Genomic DNA, 23872 nt, shown 5'->3' with positions numbered 1-23872 from the left:
TTGCTTGAACCCAGACGTCAAAAGTTGAGCGTTGAATTTCGTAAAGGGTGAAAAAATGTAATTTCATTATCAAAAATGTTATTTTGTTATTTTAGAGGATGGTACAGAAGGGAAAAGAGATCCATGAAGTTCAGAGAATGCACCTGTTGTAACATATTCAGACCTCCATTCTCCAATGCCACACTGCCCTAAGCTTCCCATACCTACACCTCCAGAGACAAAGCAGCTATCTTCAATAGAGAGCAACCGGTCAGAGAATAAAGAAGACGTTAAAGATCCAAATTATTTAGGATATATAACAGAGGAGAGAAACCCACACTAGCCCAACCAAAAGCTCAACTTGATCAGAAATCTGCCATTGAATAAAAAAACACTAATAAAGAATTGAATTATTGTGGAACCTGTAAAACATTGTAATGAGAAAATCTGTGACTTACATTTTTCTTTTTGTAGTACTGGATTTCCTGGCTGCCAACCTGTATCCATGGACACAACCAATATCAGGTTATTACATGACAGGCCATATAGAGTTTCGTGGAAAGCTGATGGCACAAGGTAACATTTTTACATATTTATTTTAATAATGGTCAGTTATCCTTTTATCGTCCAGTCTGTTGTCAAAAAATCTGAAAGTTAGAATTTATAAAACAGTTATATTACCGGTTGTTCTTTATGGTTGTGAAACTTGGACTCTCACTTTGAGAGTGGAACATAGGTTAAGGGTGTTTGAGAATAAGGTGCTTAGGGAAATATTTGGGGCTAAAAGGGATGAAGTTACATAACGCAGAGATGCACGCATTGTATTCTTCACCTGACATAATTAGGAACATTAAATCCAGACGTTTGAGGTGGGCAGGACATGTAGCATGTATGGGCGAATCCAGAAATGCATATAGAGTGTTAATTGGGAGACCAGAGGGAAAAAGACCTTGGGGGAGGCCGAGACGTAGATGAAAAGATAATATTAAAATGGATTTGAGGGAGGTGGGATATGATGGTAGAAACTGGATTAATCTTGCTCAGGATAGGGACCAATGGTAGGCTTATGTGAGGGTGGCAATGAACCTCCGGGTTCCTTAAAAGCCATTTGTAAGTAAGTAAGTAATGGTCAGTTATCCTAACTTGTTCCTAAAACAAATTTAATCTAATTTGTATATAAAATACCGTATATACGTGAATACTCCATGCCATCGATTAGTCCACGCACCTTAGTTTTATGAGAGAGGGAGGAAGAGAGAGGGAGAGGGAGGGGCGGTAGGAGGAGAGAGAGAGAGAGGCTGTAATTTGTGTTTTATTTACAAGAATTTAATCCTACATAATGATGTACTCCAAAATTAAATAAAATATAAATTTGTTTTAAGGAACGTGTCATAATATTCATATGATGTTGTAGAAGCACCCAGGACTCTACCTACAATAGCAAATTAGAAAATACTATCTTGGATAATTTTGTAGACTAATGGAGGTTATGATGAATGGTTCCAGATTCAATGTCTCACCTCTCATGTCATCTATGTGAGAGATGTAGAACGTTTTTTTCCTACCTGTGGTTTACAAAGGGAAGAGTCCTGCTAGTCTTTTGTTGATGATTCAAAAGAATACAGTAGAACCCTGATTTTAGGCGACCTCCATTTAAAATTTTTCCGCATTTAATGTTGAGATTTCGTGGTCTCAATAATTATTACATATGATTAGTGTATTTTTATATTTGATTTAATGTTATTGTCTTTGCTGTGAAACCCGCATTTTACATTAAAAATTGTACGATTTTTTAAAAATCTCGACTAATGCAAAAGTAGTCCCTTGCTGTGGCATTGCGGTCTAAGGCATCCCCCCTAGGACTCGTGTTACGGAATGCGCGCTGGTTCGATTCCCCATGGGGGAAGAAATTTTCTCATGAAATTTTGGCCAGTGTATGCGACCGGTGCCCAACCAGCATCGTGATGCACTTGGGAAGCTACGCTAGGTAGTGAAATCCGGTTGCGAATACCAGCTATAACGGCTGGGGGGGATCATCGTGCTAACCACACGATACCTCCATTCTGGTTAGATGATCGTCCACCTCTGCTTCGGCATGTGGGCGTGAGGCCAGCAACCGGCTGGTCAGTCTAAGGCCCTTCACAGGCTGTAGCACCACGGATTATTATTATTATTATTTAATGCAAAAATAAATGCATTTTGATTCAGCGCATAAAATACAAATTTTTGTAAGAATCAATCACTTAGAAATGCTGCTGCCTTGCCACCACATGATTTCCTCTCCCTCACCATGTATGTCTACATGAAGCTGCATTCTCGTTTGTCTGCTAATTTCCTCCCTTTGCGAGAACCAATCACAAGCAGAATAAAACATTCACAGCAGAACAGGACAGAATTTCCGCTGTTTGCGAGAACTAATCACATTCAATGATGGATGTAGCAGCCATCCATGACAATTGCTTTTTGTCTTTGTTGTGTTCACTGAGGTGTGTGCTACTACAGTGAAGAGATGGAATTTTTCACCGCTACTGTACATATCAGTAGAAAGCAATGGCCATGAAAAGGAAAATGCTTTCTCTCTTGGAAAAAGTTAATTTAATTCGCAAAAAGGAAAAAAAAATCCAGATGCTAAGATATCTGCAGTGGCAAGAAGAACACTTGATTGGCATCCAGCTTCCCCTTATGTTTTCCATTTTTTATGCAGTATTGTACATAATTTTAATTATTATAGCTTTTTTTAAAAATAAATTGCATTTTTGCAAAAGTTGTTGTTGTTTTCTATTGCCAGGCATTTGACAATAAAGTCATTTGACCTCTTGCACTCCAATATTTTAAAAAAAATATTATCATTGTCAGCCACTGAAGCACAGATTTTGAGTTAAATGGCAAGTTGTAGCTGATTTAAGTGAACACCATATTTTAACGTTTTGGTGGCTACTTCATTCACATACAACTCCCAGAATGTCTGGAGGACCACACCTGCTGTTGGTCGACGGGTCCACTGGACCTAGCTGGGAGATGTTGTTGATCACCAGCTTCCCCTCCTTAAGCCACTGGAGGACGATTTTAGTGCCATAGCAGGTCAGCACTAGGAACAGAAAAGTAGAAAGAGGAGGAAGGAAAGTGAAATGAACCCCTAGGCCTCGAATGCTGTAATGCCGTCGGGGTCGAAGAAAGTAAGAGTTCAGTCAGAGGACTGGATAGGAAAGGGTAAGGAGGGAATTAGGTATTGAATAGAGGAAAATTATACCAAATTCAGTCATTAACTCATCAAGCTGACCAGTGCTAATTGATGAGTAGCCCCTCCCTTTAGTTCAGCTAGTAAAATTATGCTTACTAACAGCTGCATCATGGGAAGGTAGGGTTGGGACATTGGATATTTGTCCAGGTTGGTTCTTTAAAGCCTTCAATGGGAAGGATTAATGGCTCTCCCCCCCTATATCCGACAGATACCCTTTTGCAGCCATTTTTGCAAAAGTATTCAAGTATTCAATTTAGTGTCAACCCCCATTTAAGATTAATTATTCTGTGTCCCCAGAAAAACGTTAAACAGAGGTTCTACTGTAGTTGAAATCGCAGACTGGGCGTTGGAATTGACTTCTGAAAGAGAATCATGTTGCCCAACTCTATGCCACACAGACCGAAGTGCAAGGCCAGACAATGCTATAGTACATATAACTGGATCCAATGTTTGAGGTGAAGCAGTACCAACCTTATTTCAAATAATGCGCGCACCTCAGTTTTTCTTTGCTAAATTCTGGAAAAAATATGTGCATAGTATTCGTGTATATATGGTAATTCATTTATCATTCACTATATATTGCTGTGATGTAATGAGATGTATAGTATGATATGAATTGTGGAGGTGGGACAAACTCACATTTAGGTCACTCTTACAGGACCATTGTATTATCTAAAAAAAAAAGCCAAAAAATATTGCCTGGAACCCTCTTATTTTGTGTGCCATAAATCTACTAATTAAATTTTTTTTTAACCAATGCCATCACGCTGAGGATTTCTATTGCTCTTAAAAATTCATTGCTCTTAACTAGGTTTGGATCTACAATACTTGCAAGCATGGTAAGTAACTGATTAAAAGAATTATGTTGTGTTGCCTGCTTTTATCTGGAGAAAGAAAATTCCAAGACTGATCGGTCTTTAATTTTTAATATATCCAGTCCCCATGCTTGTAGATTTCTCTTTTGTATGATCACAAACTTACTAGTTGGTTAAAATCATAGAATTAAGATTGGTTTTTGATTTTCAGGTATATGATGCTGATTCTTCAGGAGAATGACATTTACTTCATTGATCGAGACAATTGTGTGTTTCAAGTGTCTGGAGTGAGATTTCCACACAGAAAGGATCTCAAGAGGCATTTAGTGAACACACTTCTTGATGGGGTCTGTTAAAGAGTATTGAATATCTTGAAAACCAACTTCTTAATTGAAGTCTTGAAAGTGTTTTAATGAGCTTATTGAAATTGTTACCACTATACATAATCTGTACAGTTTTCTTCTTTTTCTACGTTTAGAGTGATAACCTGATGAAACCACTATCCTTTTGTTCAGTCATTTTTACTTCTACCTCATTTGTTTTCTAACACCTGACAATTTGTCTGTTAATATTTTGCATTTCATTTTTATCTTGGTAAATCTCTCCATGCATTAATTGCATTTTACTTTCTCTCTTAAGGCGCGTCTCCACTATTAAACATTTAACAACAACATGTTAAATATAAATGTTGAATTTAACATGTATATGGACATTTCAAGTCTCAATTGACTTAACATGTTAACTAAGTATGTTGAATTTAACACTTTTAACATGTTGGCGTGTTTTCCAGCAGAAATGGAAAACATGTCAAGTCAATTCATTTGCTCGTGCAGCGTCGGTACAGTTCGGCAAAGTTCGTACAGTTTCTATAGCAACAACTATAAGTTCCGATTTTGTGGCGCGTATCTTGATCATTTTTATACTATCATTGGTCCTTGGTGTTGGCTATGAGTTGTTCGAAATAATGGAGTGAACAAAAGAAAATAAATTAGAATAAAATTAATGCACTGATGAAAAGACCTTGTTTGTGGGATGTGTCTGCAAAAGAATACACAGGCAAAACTAAGAAGACCGACTGTTTTAGAGAACTGGAATTATTATTTAATTGTTCTCGAGAATACAATAGAGAGTTTTCGCACTCTCGTTGTATGTTAATGTTCGTGAAACTTCGGAAAGAATAATTATACGATATTACCCACTCCTTTAACATCTATCATGTCGTAGGTCCTATGATAATCAATCGCGCTGAAATTTTTTTAATTGAGATGAAATGGCTGCTCTTAAATTGTGTATTTCTTTGATGTAACAGGAAGTATTTTTGTAGCACTATATTAAAATCGTGTTCTGACATTCTTAGCAAGTTTTTGAAACCAAATCGATACTGTATTCAACTTTAAACTCGTTTAGGATGTATCCTGCATAGTGTCGTTTACTAAGATATTGCCGCATCCACATTCTCATTTTCTTCCTTTTCAAAGCCTTGTAACAAGCAATAGAGGCAATTACAAAAGTCAGATCATCATCTGAGTCCATTGTCCAAGGTTTGAAAATAAAACACTGTCTGTATTAAAATCTCATAGACTGTTTATGGTGGACTGCGCAAAGAAAGTCAAGTTTAACAATGTGGACAAAGTGTTAAATGAAATTAGCATTAACATGTTCAATCAACATGTTGGGATGTTAACGGTAAACAATTTAATATTTAACATGTTGTTGTTAAATGTTTAATAGTGGAGACGTGCCTTTATGTTCTAATTCTCCCAGGTGAAGTTTATTACTATTATTTCTATAATTTTCGGCATTTACTTTTTTTATTTGTGGAGTTCAAAGTCGTAGTTCATAATGGGACAATCTAATTTTGTAAAAATATGATTATGGACTACAGATACCCATATTTTAATACATTTGATTTAGAAATTTGTAGTACAACAAAGTCTGCTTGTTTTTCTCTTAAAATTCCTGTGTTGAAACGAAGACATACAGCTGTATGTTAGTGTGTGCAACATGCATGCATGTGTGCATTCAATGATAAATGTCGTACTGCATGTATCAAACATCACTACATTAACGAGTACTAATCTTGTAGAATATTTATTGTCTTAATTGTAGTAATTGCATCTCCTTGCCCTCTTTTTAATGTAAATCACACAGATATAGCCTCAGATATCCACCTTGACAAAATTGACAACAGCAGCGGTGTGACAAATTCTTTTGTGGAAATTAAGGGAATTATTTCGTCTCTTGTTCCTACTATTGGAAATAAAGTACATACAGATATTTACTTTCTCTGTATAATACACGTACAAATAGAGTTGTAACTAGGGATAGGATTTTCATAGTTTTAGCATATTTTTAATAAGATCATTGAGTTGCTAAAATATACAGAAAAATTATTTACTAGGGCTGGATAAAAAGTAATGGCAACAGTTCAATATTTCTGACATGGCTTTATTCACAGGGGTACAACATTTACGTACCTTCTGTATAGTCACCCCCCTTATTTATTACCTTTTGCCAAATGTTTGGAAGGCGTCGTACACCATCAGTGTGTCCATCTTTGTTGATGTTCCGTATTGACCCCCCTACAGCACGGATAAATTCATCTCTGGTATTGTACCGGGTCCCTCGCAGTGGTTCTTTCACTTTGGTGAAAAGATCGTAATCGCATGGACTCATATCGGGTGAGTACGGTGGATGTTCCAGAATCTCCCATTGCCAGCGGTGCAAGAGGTCCTTGACAGCAGCAGCGGTGTGACTCCTTGCATTTTCGTGAAGAATGATGGTATTCTGTACCACCAAGTGTCGTTTTCTCCTAAGGGCTGGACGAAGGTGGTGCTGCAGGAACCTACAGTAGTAGTCCGCGTTTGCCGTCTGCCTTGGAGGTACAGCATGGTGCAATATTACTCCATCATTGTCATACGCCACAATGAACATCACCTTCACAGCACTTTGTGTATGGTGCACTTTCTTCGGATGAGAATAACCTGGATGCTTCCATTCATTTGATTGACGTTTCAAGTTGGTTGGTTCGTATGAGCGAGCCCAGGTTTTGTCCATAGCGACGATTCGTCCAAGAAAGTCGTCATCTTTCCTTTGGTATTGGTCCAACAAGGCCTGTGCGAGTGCATATCGGTGCCATTGTTAAACCTCGGAAATTTCTTGGGGTATCCAACGCCCTGTAATTTTGCGGTAACCCAGAATGTCTTGCAGAATGTGGAGCACAGTTTTTTGACATACTCCGACTTCCGCTGCTAACTCACGCGCAGTCCATCGACAATCAGCATCCAACAGGGAAGCAAAGTTGAACTGTGTTGTCCTCCACTCGGGGTCGTCCTGTACCTACGGAGGTTGTCCTGAACGGCATCCTGCCTTCCCGGAACGCTTTAACCCATCGTGCCATATGGCAACGCTGCATCGGCACATGCTTCACGCAGTTCCTGAAAACATTCTTGTGCACTACGACCTCGTGTCACTTCAATTTTGATCCAGGAACGTTGCTCTAGTTTTGTAAACGTGGTCTTAGGGCGCTCGCACTATCCCTATGAAAGTCAACGTTCTACACACTGCAGTAGATTGACAGAGTACTGTCGCCGCTGGCTACACTAACTCATCTAACAGTCCTTGTTCATGTCCACACAGCTGGCAGCTCTCGAACGCACCATTGTCACGTGACAGCAATGTTGCCATAACTTTTTATCCAACCTATGTAAATTAAGGCACTTTATTAGAGCATATTTGTCAATTTTATCTTGATAGAACATATTGTAATGCTTTATTGGTCATATTCAGCATAATTCTCCCTTTTGAAGCTTTTTAATAAACTTGTCTATATCAAAAGTTGGTTTTCTTCATTCTTTTAATTTATTAGAAGTATATTCTTTTATTTTCCTGTGGTAAAATTTTAATATTTTCTTCCTCCCCTATTCTGTAGAATGTGCAAAATGGACTTGACCCTAAATGGTCACGAGTCACGGCAAATATTTGTGTATTGTTTTCACACAGGTATAGAAAGGAGTGGCTAGGCATCTCACTTGAAGCACTGGATGTGGAAGTAGGGAAAATCACTTTGTTGCCAAATTTTAGGAAGAGGAGGCTGTGTCTCAGAGACAGCAAGAGAGAGGCAAGAGTGGTTTTCTTTTCTTATCACAGCTAGAACAATGAAGTATTATGACTTCAGACTTCAGTTCTCTTTGTGTAATTTAATCTTACTGAAGTCGGGAGTGTTGTGCAAGTGAAATGCCTAAAGTAAAGGACTCTAGTAAAATTAAAACAATATGTTAGTCAATAATATAGGTACAACGAAAGTTTATGAAAATAAGTTAGCATTTTCTGTTTTGAATAATATGTATATGCCTTGAAATTCCTTAAATTTCACTTTTTTTTCTCTTCTGGTTGTCATTCTACATGTAGTTTGTACTTCCAAAGTAAAATATAATAGTACATTATGCAACGAGCTTATAATGATAGTAATTAAGAAGCGAGTTTCATAATTTTCATACGAGCTTCTTAATTACCATTATAGGCAAGTTTTATACGACTTTTTATGCTCGACCATATTTCTAACTTGAAATTATTCAGATGTATACATTTTATTTGTATCTGACAAGATCGGAAGTGACCTTGTTCTAGGTCGTGAATTGTGAGATGTGCGCAGACTCGAAAGTATTGATTTTTTCCGAGGAACAATAATGTCATTGACCTTGATGTACTCCCATTAAACTTGGTATAACCTTGATTATTGAATTCGACATTGAAAAACGAGATGACAATTTGAATTTATTTGAATATTATTTACAATTAACGCTAATTATTATAGTAACAGAACATAACCTCTGCGACAGTATTGGATTTCCAGCCTCCGTGACTTTTCGCTAATTCTCTTTCGATTGCATATCCGAGAATAATCGATACTTGCGGTTTTATAATGGTACAAAGCTGACGTCATTGGCTGAACACCTGTAAGCTGAGTTGTCATTGGCTGAAAACACTTGTACTTTAATGAGTAGGTGTACTTTAATAACATGCATTAAAGGACTGCTACCAGGTGTATAATTACTACATTTCGGCATGGTCGAGCATAAAAACTATTTTTAAATTTGTTACGGCATATTTTTTATGTTATAGAGCATATTCCTGGAATTTTAGATCATAAGTGCATATTTTATATTGTATATTTTGGAGATTTTTAGGGCCTAAATATCGTAGTCATATAGTAGCGAAATTTGGACAATTAGGAAATAAGATTAAAAAAGATTGGTTGCATCAGAAATTAAATTTAAGAAAACTGCACACAAACTGATGGATGAAGCTGTCGCACCTCGTTGGGGCGCCAGAATCTGCGACGGTCGTCGGTCGTCGTCGTCGTTGCCCACGATGCCTTCCCTTGCCCTCGGCTGCCAGCTCCGTCGTATATGGAAAGTATCTCGAGGATGGCACGTTGATGTCAATAATTAACTATGTACACTGATTAATTTGGGCGCCAGCCTCCTCGAGATTACTCCGGTAGAGTATGAGAATTTCCCAGGTCAGCTGCAAAAACGGTCGGGACATGGGGTTTGGGAGACGTGCTCGTAGATTGAAATGACGTAGGCGCACACCAGAAGTTGTTGGTAAGAACTATGAGAACGTTTATTATTATTATTATTATTATTATTATTATTATTATTATTATTATTATTAAGTGTTCGTTTCAGATTAGCAGAAATGCGCGTCCAAGTGTATAATTTACTGCTCTCACTTCCTACAAGTTGGTAGACTAATTTCAGAGTTCACGTGATTATATATTTTGTACTATAAAACACCAGTAATATAACGGAGAGTTGATAACGTGATGACAATTTATTCCTAATGTAGTAATAATGATGAGAAAAGAATTCAGACTTATAATAATGATGCAACACACGGCTTCTTCCTATACCGACTAAAAAATTCTAAGTCCGTAAATTGTTATCCTTCAGAGTTAGGTTCGCCGAGAATATGTGGAGTGCGACCTCTCCATACGTGTTGTATATGCCTTCTCCCTGTCTGCCAAATCTACCCTCTACTTTCAACCACCAAACATACAATTTCGCCCTCCTATCTATATATCACGTGTCTCTATTAAGAATCCTGATTGGCCATGATTACACTTACGTCACTTAAGACGCGTTCTTCAAAAATTGTTCGTTAACTAGAACCTCCCCTTACTTCCGGCGTCCTGACAATTCTCTGACATATACCAGATCATCTCTTTTTTTTTAACCTGGCTTGGCGTCATCTTGCTGACCACCCGCAGGCAAAGTCCATACATTCCCTCATCAGTCAACTCCATGCCTGGACACATGTTTCCTGTCCGCGTAGCTTGGCTTCGACCTTCCTCCCCACCTGTTACTTCCGCCTCACATTCTGCAACTTTCTTACACGTCCCACACTTACTATCCATATAAGAATATTAACACGAAATACTAATCTAATGAAAAACCTCCTTATCCTATACGAGGAACCGTCTCATGGATCACAAGAGGAACGATATTTTAGAAGAATTAGAAACTACAGCAATATTAGGAAAAGATTAAAAATTATAGAGACAATGGAAAACATCATGTTCACCATGTGCAAGAATATAGGTACTTGAAAATGATGCTTCAATACCATCCTAAAAAAAAAAAAATAGGCAGATAACTGAAAAGATTAGCAGATGACTCTCCACTGGAGGCCGAAACAGAACACTAAAGATCTAAATTTGTGGAGGATAATGACGATGATTTTCTTTCTCTTTATACAAAATACAAAGCGTGAGTATCGTGATGCAATTTTTTTTCTGATAGTGGTTACTTTACTGTCATTCACTTGGATCAGGGCCGGGAAACAGTCACTTTCAGAGCGCTTAGCTTCTCCCGCTACAGTTGCTGTTGTAGGGGTACTCATATACTGACTGCTCTGTTTACTATACGAGTTTGCCACCCCTAACTTAGATGAAACCAGGTAGTTACTTTACTGTCATTCACTTATATGAAGCCAGTTGTGTAGATCAATTTACTGACAGAAGCATTGCCCAAGCAAGGTGTGCCATATGAGGCTGGTCTATGCTATACCTACAATGAAATGAGATGATGGAGTACGGCAAACTGGAGCTCCCAGAGAAAACCCCTGCTGAACCACAGACTTGCCCGTCACAAGTCATAAATCAGGGGTACACTGGGGATTGAACCCAAGTCCACAGGATTATGAGTAGGAAGCAGATGTTGGTGATCTAAAACTCTACTTAGAATGATTATTAAAATACCCTTAAAATAATGAAAAAATGACAAAAATAAAAGAAAATGACATTTAAATATTATTCAAAGTACTTGCACCACAACTTCTTAAAAATTAGTCCCCTTGTTTCAATGACTGTCCTGCAAATCTCTGAGAGAGGAGGCAACTTCCTGGAATTAGGCCAAGATAAAGGAAAAGGACATGCAAAAAAATTAAGGTTTTAAGGGAAATCTATAGATTTTAATGAAGGTTTACAATGTTTTCAATCGGTGGTGGTCCATGTCAGTGCCTTCATTCTCCGTCTCCTTCTACTTCCGTTCTTCACTTTTGTTACCAGATCTTCCAGATGGGAGAGTGTGAATGACAAAACAAATTGTGGGTGCAGCTTGCATTCTTGCAATCTTTGTGTTAAATATACTGTCCATGGGGACACAACGTCCTGTCCAAGACATGGGGAAAGTTTCTCCCCTTCCAAACATAAATTCTAAAGACACTCTCGTAGCGGTCAAAGCTCTCACTTAAACTAAGCTGTTGTCAAGCATTTTATATTACTTCCATTGTGTGAGGTGAAGTCTTCAGTGGATTGAGGGATGGTCTTTACAGTTTGTTCCAACTATAAAATTCAAACTTCACTGTTACTCACTTATTCAGTAGGTAATTACTACTGACCTATTTGCTTAGAAAAAGATTTAACAGACCTATCGGTAAAGAAGGAAGCAAAATTCATTCCAAATAATCTAAAAGTTCTTCAGAGTATTAAAAATGACCAAAAAATGCCGAAAAAATATGTTGTTGTTTTCTAATGCCAGGCGTTTGACAATAAAGTCATTTGACCTCTTGCACTCCAATATTTTTCAAAGATATTATCATGACCAGCCACTGAAGCACAGATTTTGAGGTGTTCCGAATCCATTTCTTGGTTTGAGTTGCACAATGGACAGTTAGGGGACTGATATATTTCAATTCTATGCAGGTGTTTGGCCAAACAATCATGGCCTGCTGCCAATCTAAATGCAGCTACAGACGATTTTCGTGGTAAATCGGGAATTAACTGTGGATTTTGATGCAGAGAGTTCCATTTTTTCCCATGGGATTAGCGAAAAATGGCAAGTTGTAGCCGATTTAAGTGAACACCATATTTTAACGTTTTGGTGGCTACTTCATTCACACACAACCCCCAGAATGTCTGGAGGACCACACCTGCTGTTGGTCAACGGGTCCATTGGACCTAGCTGGGAGATCTTGTTGATCACCAGCTTTCCCTCCTTAAGCCACTGGAGGACGATGTTAGTGCCATAGCAGGTCAGCACTAGGAACAGAAAAGTAGACAGAGGAGGAAGGAAAGGGAAATGAACCCCTAGGCCTTAAATGCTCTAATGCCGTCAGGGTCGAATAAAGTAAGAGTTCAGTCAGAGGACTGGATAGGAAAGAGTAAAGAGGGAATTAGGTATTGGTTAGAGGAAAATTATACCAAATTCAGTCATTAACTCATCAAGCTGACCAGTGCTAATTGATGAGTAGCCCCTCTCTTTAGTTCAGCTTGTAAAATTATGCTTACTAACAGCTGCACCACGGGAAGGTAGGGATGGGACATTGGGTATTTGTCCAGGTTGGTTCCTTAAAGCCTTCAATGGGAAGGATTTAATGGCTCTCCCCCCTGTATCTGACAGATACCCTTTTGCAGCCGCCGAAAAAATATAAAAATGACCTATTAGTTCAAAAATACAAAAAATGCAATATAAGAAATTAATTTTTTACATTGATATTAACATAGAAAGTATTGCTATATAAATAGGCATCGACCTAATGTGAAAAATAAGATGATGACTTTTCATCAACAACCGCCCTCTAAATATGAGTATTGATCCTGAGTCCACAGGATTCCGAGTCCAGCCCTCTAGTACTGAATCACCATGGTGGTAATGCAGAAAAAATTGATTTTAAAATTATCATAGAAAAAATCATTTTCAGCATCACGTCGTTTTTTGGACTTGCTATCTGTCCTTGCCAGTGTACAGAAATTTTTCTTAACTGTGTGATGGATTTCGTTAATAATCAGTATATACCAGTCAAAATCTCCAGGCTTGAGACAAATTAAATATAATTCTCATTCTTAATAAAAATGACGCTGTAAAATGGCAATTTACTACATTTTTTTAACTAATGCTGTGCATATTGACATGTAACCATTTAACCATTTGTACCTCTGCCTATTTTATGATGATTATGATGAAGAATCTTGTTCTGAGGTTAGGGTACCCATGAGGTAGGATTCTGTTAGACCCGTATGATATAAGAGTATGGAAGCAGACAGGTGATAATGACGGCAAACTGAACCCAGAATCTGGTGCCAAAAGTTACCTAGCATTTGCTTTTAATGGATTAATGGGAAATCCCGGAAAAAACCTCAAGCAGACAACTTGTCCCAACCAGGATTCCATCCCAGGCCCATTAGTTTCGCAACCAGACACTGACCACTACTCCAAAGTGGTGGACATTTACTACAAAATAAATCAGATGGTTTTCATAATGATGTTTTGATTACAAATGCATAAATTTGAAAAATAAATTGGTATGATTTGTGTCAAAGATAAACGATTTAGAGAAATTATTACAGTACGTGCATAATTATTTCTATTTGCATGGATTATTAGTGGTGTCCAGTTCTATACTCACCTCATTACCATATGTGGATAATCTTACGTTGCTTTTAGTGGTCTTATGCCACAATACTGTTGATTATTTGACTAGAAAGTACTATCCTCAGACCTCTCAAACCATTGATAGCTTTTTAGTGAGTAGATAAATATTAGAAATTATTTAATTATATGAACAGCTGTTTTATTTGGATTTGTATAAAATTAATGTCAGACATCTTACTTTTTGGGGTTATGAAAAAAGTCTTCATGTGCAATTAAGTAAGCCAAAGTTAATCTTATTTGAGAGTGAACAGTATATACAGTGTGTGTATATATATAGTGTGTGTGTGTGTGTGTGTGCGTGCGTGCATGCATGTCCAGGAGCTCTGGTTCCCCTGTGGCATCCCAACACCTCTTCATCCTCATGTCATCTCTCCTTGTGGGTGTCGCATAGAACAGTCTCCTTCGCGTAAATTGGTCTACAGAACTGGCTTCATTTTTAGCAGTAAATTAAAAAAAAATTTACCATTGTTTAGGTTGGCAAGGATGACAAACAAAGACCAGTTTAGTTGCTAGTAATTAATAAAATATGTTTGTAATTAATGTAAAAATAATACAAATTGCAGCTTGGATACCCCTATCTCAAGGAATGCAGTCCTGAAGTATTTTTAATCTGTCATTAAAACTGATTATTATTCAAATCTAGTCTTTCAGGTGAAGCTCCCTGTAAAGCGGATTTGAATAATTTCAAGGGAAAAATTGTTCCGGGACCGGGTATCGATCCCGGGACCTCTGGTTGAATGTACCAGCACTCTACCACTGAGCTACCCGGGAACTCCACCCGACACCGTCTCAACTTTTCCCTTTATATACACACAACTCGCGTGATTATTATTGTTTGATATAAAAATATTGTTATTATATGAGCAGCGTAATTTCATTATGATTTATATAAATATCTCTAAATCTTGATGGAAATGTTAAGTCTAATGAAATTTTGTTTATTTGTTTAATATGCAGATGAATATAATTTATTTTTGTTTCAGGAAATGGTCATAGATAAAGTGAATGGTCAAGACATTCCTCGATATTTAGCCTATGATATTATCAAATTTGAAGGGTGTGATGTTGGAAAATCTCCTTTTTATCCAATCAGACTTTCGTGTATTGAGGTAAATTGTTCATAATTGATCCCTTAAAATTAAGTTATCAGAACTAACTTTTACTTATGCTGGAGTATGTTTCATGAACACTTTCGATTTTTACTTTCACTCATTAACATTTCTCTCTTAGAAAACGTAAACAATTGTTACATAAGAGAGTAACCAATCCTGTCATATTAAAATATCGCACAAGTTATTTAATTTGTATTAAACTTGACATGGTCTGTGCTGGCTTACTCCTCGGGTATTTACTTTATTTTACAGAAAGAAATTGTGAATCCAAGGCATCAGGCCATGAAAGAAGGACGAATTGATAAGTCAACTGAACCCTTCAGTGTTCGTCTGAAGCAATTCTGGGACATTACACAGGCTGGCAAATTATTAGGTGACGAATTCAGCAAAATGCTCTCTCATGAACCTGATGGACTTATCTTCCAGCCTTCAAAAGATGTAAGTTTCAGTAAATTAATTAGTAACTTAGAGATGTAATGATTATAGTTATCAATCATAACCACAGGTTACTAACAACTAGCAATTATAATGATTTTTTTTTTAATTTTATTTCCATATAACTTGCCTACTATTACTATGATTTTGTCCAGTGATTTTGCATAGAATGTCATGAATGTAATTATACTATTTGATTTCAGCAGCGATAAAGGATTTCTCTTTCTGTTGCTCGTATGTCTTAAGACATACGAATAGTTGACAGTTGACAGTGTTAATGAAAATAATGACAGTATTTTTGCATGCAATTGGGCAGTAAACAAATTGTGTGTGTTAGAATGTGCATAAACTGCAAAATTTCACTTCACAGTTGACTTTTGATTTGAAAGCAAGAGCACACTGATTTTCTGAGTGAAATTAAATAGCCTTGCACGAACACTTACACATACACTCACCCTAGTATACGACATAACTCTTCACAGATACACATCTTGCTTAACGTGCCCATTGAAGTGGTGTGCAACTTGAAAATGGGTCACAGTCCTGCCATCTATCCGCAGTATGTGGAACCCGAATCATGCAAGTGAAGTGGGTAGGCAGTAGATACACACAGACACCTATTTGTTAGTAATGCAGGTTATTGTATTATTGTATTCTTCACAAATGTTAAGTATGTGGACATTAAAATAAATATTCAATCAAAAGATAACTCAGATATAAATATGTATTTCCTTTGTATGTTATATGTAATGTATTATTAGATAGTGAAACATATTGTGGCACCATTCCGGAATGTTCTCGTTGCATCAGGGAGTTGTGCGCGCATCTAGCAAGGAGGAGGTGTGGGAAAACTCGAACCCCTGACTCTAGCCGCGGTATGGAGCGAAAGGGGGAGAAAAGCTACTGTGACTGGGCGGAAGTAAGGAAGCATCTAGAAGCGGATTTCTCTCGAAGGTTCCAAAAAGCTATGCGAATCGGAGATTCCAGAATATGTGGTGCAGTAATAAAAGCTCATGTTGCCAAGAAAGAGTCGGTCAGTCTTGAGTCTTCAAGTCAATCTTGGACAGCAGGAGAGTTCAATGTACAGTGAACTGCATCTGGGAGATCTGGGTTCGACGTGCAGTGGACTGCAGCTGAGAGCTTGGGTTCGACGTGCAGTGAACCGCATCTGGGAGACTTGAGTTGATGTGTAGTGAACCGCTGCTGGGAGACCTGGGTTCGACGTGCAGTGGGCCGCAGCTTGGGAGACCTGGGTTCGATGTGCAGTGAACTGGAGTGAGTGAGACTGTGACCGTGTCCACCAGGCGAGTGTGACGCAGTTCGGGAGACCCGAGTTCAACGTGCAGTGAACTTGAGTGGTGAGTTAGAAGAACTAGCCAAGGCAAGCGAACTGTGAACTGAGAACTGACAGTTTTGTTCTGCACATAGTGCATTGTGATCATTAATTGAAATTAGGAGCACATTGTTGTTCTTTTCAATAATACATGTCATGCATTGTCATTATCGCTGTGTGAAATGCAATAACGGCTATTGTGTTGCTGTGTTGAGTGGAATACCCATTGTTATCGGGTGAATTATTAAAAATAAAGTCACATTGTTGTCGGGTGTGTGGTGTTAAAATAGAAGAAAGTCACAATATTTAGAATCTTAACAATAAATAGGACTTCACTAGCCACAGCTCTGCCATGTGGCTCACAGAATAGTTACAAAAGAATCTCTTGGACGGTAACTCTTCCTTACCACCAATTATTATTACTAGACATCAGATTTATAATGATAATACCAGCAATAAAACTAAGAAGGCAGACATACTTTCATATTATGTGTCATAAAAATGTCAAAAATAGTTACAATCATAATTGCTGAAAATTTAAATTCGTAATCATAATAATATTTTTTACAGTTTATTTAAATGTTTAGTGTAATCCCTAACAGTTAATCAGTTTATATTGTTGTTGTTGTCGTCATCATACTTTCAAAGTAAATTCTGTAAGTTTGTGTAATAGTTCTTAGAACACGTAAGTATTTGCTGTCTTCTATTAACTTTTTCAGTAAGCAAGGGGTAAAGCAATCATGTCTTATCGAAAATTGAGCTGATTTCAAGTTTAAAGAAAAATATATCATGCTGTGATAAAAAATTTTTTATTATCACAGTTGAACTTACGTCACCTCTTTTGTCACAATTTTCTGTCGTAGTTTTAAAATTTTCTTTGTTACAGTAAATTACTTTCACATAATATGCTACTAAACTAAGCACGAGTGCATTACCTCTGCAGACATAAATGACGTTTTAAAATCTTCTTCGTTGAACTATTTATTAATATGTTTGAAAAATTTTAAGTTATATTATTGTTTGTGTTATAATTTCATATTTTTTTTACTACCAAATAATGGAAATATAAATTTATTTGCATATTTAAGTTACTGTTCTTGAGTCTCTCCTCCTTCTTGAATCACTGTACTTCCAAATTTGAATGTCATATTTCATCACTTAGGCAGTCGTTAAGATACTTGTTTCCTTTCATTATATTTTATTAAGTATATTATTATATGAAGCATCAAAACATTCTGTGTGTGTGGGGCTTAGCAGTCCAGAAAAATAATTTTGCCATCCTGTCTCTTTCAACATTTGTATAAGAATGTGTATCCTTGTTGTTGTCATAAATTGGTATAATTATCTTACTTACTTACTTACTTACTTACTTACTGGCTTTTAAGGAACCCGGAGGTTCATTGCTGCCCTCACATATGCCCGCCATTGGTCCCTATCCTGAGCAAGGCCAATCCAGTCTCTATCATCGTATCCCACCTCCCTCAAATCCATTTTAATATTATCTTCCCATCTACGTCTCGGCCTCCCTAAAGGTCTTTTTCCCTCCGGCCTCCCAGCTAACACTCTATATGCATTTCTGGATTTGCCCATACATGCTACATGCCCTGCCCATCTCAAACGTCTGGATTTAATGTTCCTAATTATGTCAGGTATAATTATCTACCTATATTTTCTCGTAAGTTTTCTCTTATATAATAAAACTTTATATCTTGGAATTTTTTTTTTGTTTAAATGTTTTTTGTGTGTGTGTGTGTGTGTGTGTGTGTGTGCGTGCGTGCGTGCGTGCGTGCGTGCGCGCGCGCATATGTATTTTAATCTTCAAGAAAAGTATTAAAAAATGAAATATGGAGTAAGGTATTTGGACACAGTTTAGTATACATTTCATTTTTCAAGAACTCAAGAAATTGAAGTTTTTGGTCAGTTTAATTAAAGTGAAATATTCACAGTAGAGAGTTACGACGAATTTCAAGATATTTTTCTTAAGAAAAGAAAGTGCCTTCAAATGGATCTTCAAAAGAGAATTAGAAAGAACTGAGGTAGAGTGATTGAAATAAGGAGGAAATATTATGAAAATTTTTTTTCCCCATTTTATTACCATATCAGCCCAAATCTAGTACGATGTTTTTTTGCATAAATCAGCGGTATGAAAATCATATACTTATATTATAATCGCAGCAATCTTGAGCCAGTCAACCACCCACTCAATTGTCCAGCCCTTCTCTTGTGCTCGAAATACAAAACCTGGGGAGGGGAGAGAAGATAATTTTTCTTTAGGCAGAGTACAAAACAGAGTACCATGCCTGGTGGTTTAATGGGAACCAGTCCACACCTGTGGAGTAACGGTCAGCGCATCTGGCCACGAAACCAGGTAGCACGGGTTCGAATCTCGGTCAGGGCAAGTTACCTGGTTGAAGTTTTTTCCAGGGTTTTCCCTCAACCCAATATGAGCAAATGCTGGGTAACTTTCGGTGCTGGACCCCGGACTCATTTCACCAGCATTATCACCTTCATATCATTCAGATGCTAAATAACCTAGATGTTGATACAGCATCGTAAAATAACCCAATAAAATAAAAAAACAAAAATAAATAAAGGAGACCATGCTCCGACACTAACAGACAAATTGGAAAAACCAAGTATGCACTTGCTGGCCTAGTGGATAATTACAGCATGAAATAGGATTTGCAGTGAGTCAGTTGTTGAAGAGTTTTAAAAAGTGATGTGTTTATGACACTGATGACAGTGGGGGTAACATTTTGTGAGAGAATTACCAGCCTGAAGAAGAATATAGTTTCAGTTGAGAAGATGTTGTTATGAAACTCCAGAACATTTTCAAAATGCAGATCGTATTATACTGAGATATTTGTAACTGCAACTATTTGTACTGTCTGTTGTAATTGGAGCTTTTCCTTGTTATAGACACATAAATAAACAAATAAAAATATCTTTATTTTCCTATATAGAACATCTGAAAACTTAGATTCGTGTTATATTCGAGGTCATACTAGATTTGGGCCTGTTTGTATTTATAATGAATATTACTGTCATATGCTAAAATCGAAAACAATTTACTGTAAGATACACACTTTCATCACTTGATTAATCACTGAGTAGCATTATAACTTCTTCACTGTGTTAATATTATAAGAATTATCTGGCTAACTAGTTTCGACATGGTGTCCGTCATTGTCCGAAGCCTAGTGAGGTCTCGTGCTATCTTCTGGTTTTCTGTTGTGGTGGGGTGTGTTCATAATTGTGTCGAAAAGGGTGGTGTTTTGAAATTCAGTTGAGTGTTTTTTGGCTGGATGTGTAGTATTTTCCTGTCTATGTAGTTTTGTTTGGATTATGTGATGTGTTCTGTGTAGGTTGAATTGGTATGTGGTTTGGTTATGGCTGTGATATGGGTTTGAAAATACTATACATTCAGCCAAAAAAACCAGAAAGCTAATTCATTTTTATTCCAATAACTATTTTCAAGATTTTGAGCAAATATGAACTAAACATTTTGAAAACTTTTATGCAAGGAGCTTTTTTAGTAACATCAATATAAAATATACTTAACAATATAATTTCAAAACTATTAGATCTAATTGCACCAAATATTGTATAGATATTATTATAGATCTGTTTATATAGTTTAAATTTCACAAATTTTGGCCGAAAATTGTGGAAGTTTTAAAAATCATACATATCCCCTTAAATGATTGACCCCAAAAATTACGATGGCTCTCAATATCTTAATTTAATCAATTTGTTTTTTCGTGTTACGTGCATCTCACAAATCACTTTAAGAAAACTCATTACATAATCACGACTAAGGACTACATTTTCACAATCACACAATCAATATGCTCTATTTCAATCAATATTGTCATTATTATTTTTTCAACAAATACTCAAAAATACTTAGAGATCACACACGTCGAGCAGGTAGACCCTATTAGTTTCTCCTAACCAATGAAGTGAAGTATTTACATAATAAATAATTGCTTTTAACAAGAAAATGGTTTACATACAATTAACTTTTCATATTTCTCTTTTTTGTTCCTAAAAAACCCCTTCCCTTTGCGATTTGTTTATATATGTACATGTATATTAAACAACTGAATAATTAGCCCTATTACATAGCTAGAAATTTAGTAACGCAAGTTATTGTAATAATTGCTGCCTTTCTTCGCTGCATGTGCATGTACATCCCTGTGTCTACATTACGACGCTATGTAGTGAATGCGCTATGTGCTCATGATCAAGGTCGAGCTCTTCTACCATGATTGGGAGCTAATATCGTCTCATCCCTGCTCTAGAACAATATGAAATTTACAAACATACAAAAACACACCCACAGCACATCCTGAACACTCGACTGAATATCAAAACACACATCCTTTTCGACACAATCATGAACACACCTCACCACAACTGGAAACCGGAAGATAGCGCGGGACCTCACTAGGCTTTGGACAATGACAGACACCACGCCAAAACTAGTCAGCCAGATAATTTTTATAATATTAACACAGTAAGGAAGTTATAATGATAATCAGCTTATTGTAACTTAGGTTCATGTAAACATTAAATATTTTATTATTATAAGCCATATATAAAACAAAAATAATCACTGATTTAATGTTTCTTATCATTTTCAGCCATATGTGGCAGGTCGTTGTTCCGAGGTTTTGAAATGGAAGCCTCTTAGTCATAACTCTGTTGATTTCCAGTTGAAGATTGTCACAGAACAAGGGCACGGGTAAGATGAGATGGAGATTCTCTCAATACCCTTTAAAATCATTGTGATTCTTCAAACTTTACTGATTACCAGCAAATTGAGTGTCTTACATTGTAAGTCATATTTCTTATTGCCATAATTCATAATATTAGTTATTTAGACACATTGATTATTTCAGAGATAGACTTAACTAATGTGCTTTCTTGCCAATTATTATAAATTCTTTATTACTAAATTCATAATTAATTATGACTCTCAAATAGACCGAACTTCACAGTTCTTCAGTGTCAAATGTCCATGAAAGAATTAATTAATTCCTTAATAGTTGAATATTAGTTTCAGCAGGAGTTAGTAGAATTCAAGAAAATCTCAGGGCCAGGTTTTTTTGGTGTTCAATTTTTTTTTTTTTTTTTAATTTCGTGAAAAATATATAAAATATCGTGTTTATGGTTAAAAATATGGCAGTGTAATTTCGTGATAATTTTTAATGCCATACACTTATGTATAATGTTACTAAATCAATTAATGATTTTATACAAGGCATAATACGAGGGTGGATCGGAAAGTAACACACATTCATTTTAAAAAAAAAGTTTAATAGGTAAACAAAATTACTCACATCTTTTAGCTACTTTTCTACATAGGTGTTAAGTTTCTCAACACATTTCTCCCAACAATGTACCAGTTTCAGTATACCCGTTCATAGAAGTCCATTCGGTTGGAGCAGGGCTGGGTACCAAGAGCGGATTCTACTCTCTCACGGGGAGCCATATGATTTCTCTTCATCCCCTTTCTTCCCCGCCGAACACCGCACAGCATTGATTCTGTGACAGATGAATATTAAGCGTCCCCGTTTAGAGTCTGGATCCGCTCCCGATGCCCAGCCCTGGGTTGGAGTATATCCATCTGCGGACAGTTGATTACACTTCTGCATCGGTCGCAAAGTGATGGCCAGCCAGAAATTTCTTCATGGGACCAAACAGATGAAAGTCCGACAGTGCAAGGTCTGGACTGTATGGTGGTTGCTGGAGCACCTCCCAACCAAATGTATTGATTTTCTCACGAACAGAAGCCACAACATGGGGGCAAGCATTGTCATGAAGTTCGACATCTTCAACATTAATGTTACGGCATTTGTCACGGAAGGGCACGACGCAATGTTTGAATGTAGGCTGTAGCATTTACAGTGGTCCCGTGTTTAGCAAAGTCCATCAACAAAACACCATGCATATCCCAGAACACTGTCACAAGCACTTTCTTAGCAGATCAGGTCACTTTGAATTTTTTCTTTACTGGGGAACCAGCATGTTTCCACTCCATAGAGGCATGCTTAGTTAGTGGTATGCCCAGGACTCATCACCAGTGACATTTCCTTTCAGAAAGTCGTGTCCTTCTGCAGCGTAACGCCTTAAGTGGTCCAAGCATGTTATCATTCGCCGGCCCTTGTGGTCGTCTGTCAGGTTCTTAGGCACCCAGCGGGCACTAACTTTATGAAATTTCAATGTGTCATACACAATATCATTCACCGCATTGTATGAAATGTTGAACTGCTGAGATAAGGTTCGCAGTTGGATCTGCCAGTTGTTCAATGCCTGTGACATTCTGCTGGGTTGCAGATGTTACCGGCCGCCTGGAACATGGTGAATCATAAAGGTTCTCACGGCCGTCTGCGAAGAATGCACATCACCTGGAGATGTTGCAATGGTCCATACAGTCTTTCCCGTACATGCCACACATTTTCCTGTGAATTTCATTCAGGTTATGTCCTTTAGACCACAAAAATCGCACAACACCGCTGTTCTTCACAAGTTGATGACAGTAACGTGCACGCCATCTTTGTTGCGTAGTTCACGCTTCTCTCGCTAGAGCTGCACATGCAAAACAAATTGTGTCTGTAGTGAAAACTTCAAACTATATCTCGGTGAAATGTCAACATCCCTGCCACAATACCAATGCAGAAAAAGATTGTTGTGTGTTACTTTCCGATCCACCCTTGTATTTGCAACATTTATGGGAAAATAAAGCTTAAAAATAGTAAATAATAAATTGTACCTTTTTTAAATCAGCCCTACTTGGTTATATATTAGGAAAAATGAAGTATAAAACAAAGTTGTTTACAAAACAATCTGTTTCTCATTTATTTTCATTCATCAAGTATCAACTTACAACAAGTGACAACATTTTTCTCCTTCATACTTCTTCTCGATTCACGGCTGTTAAGTCCACTGGTTTTATATCCACAGATAAAATGTCACTTTTCTCAGTCCACAGTACTTAACGTCCAATATTTTTT

At 37.1% G+C, this 23872-nt stretch overlaps 1 protein-coding gene across 3 annotated transcripts in view; it reads left to right on the top strand.

The window, feature by feature from the left end:
• mRNA-cap (mRNA capping enzyme) overlaps positions 1 to 23872 on the top strand; it is a 75038-nt gene that overhangs the window by 31451 nt on the left and 19715 nt on the right. For 2 of the 3 annotated variants that reach the window (XM_069842104.1, XM_069842103.1), the window contains exons 8-12: positions 454 to 555; positions 4247 to 4382; positions 14957 to 15082; positions 15338 to 15523; positions 21500 to 21600. In XM_069842104.1, coding sequence (XP_069698205.1) covers positions 454 to 555; positions 4247 to 4382; positions 14957 to 15082; positions 15338 to 15523; positions 21500 to 21600 — 651 coding nt within the window. Of the gene's footprint in view, positions 1 to 453; positions 556 to 4246; positions 4383 to 14956; positions 15083 to 15337; positions 15524 to 21499; positions 21693 to 23872 lie in introns of all 3 variants that reach the window. The other variant, XR_011335323.1, reaches the window with a different exon arrangement.

Source organism: Periplaneta americana, chromosome 12 (assembly GCF_040183065.1).
Source record: "Periplaneta americana isolate PAMFEO1 chromosome 12, P.americana_PAMFEO1_priV1, whole genome shotgun sequence".
NCBI classification, from domain to species: Eukaryota; Metazoa; Arthropoda; class Insecta; order Blattodea; family Blattidae; genus Periplaneta; species Periplaneta americana.
Note: the sequence above shows the minus strand (reverse complement) of the source record. Positions and strands in the feature narration are given on the sequence as shown.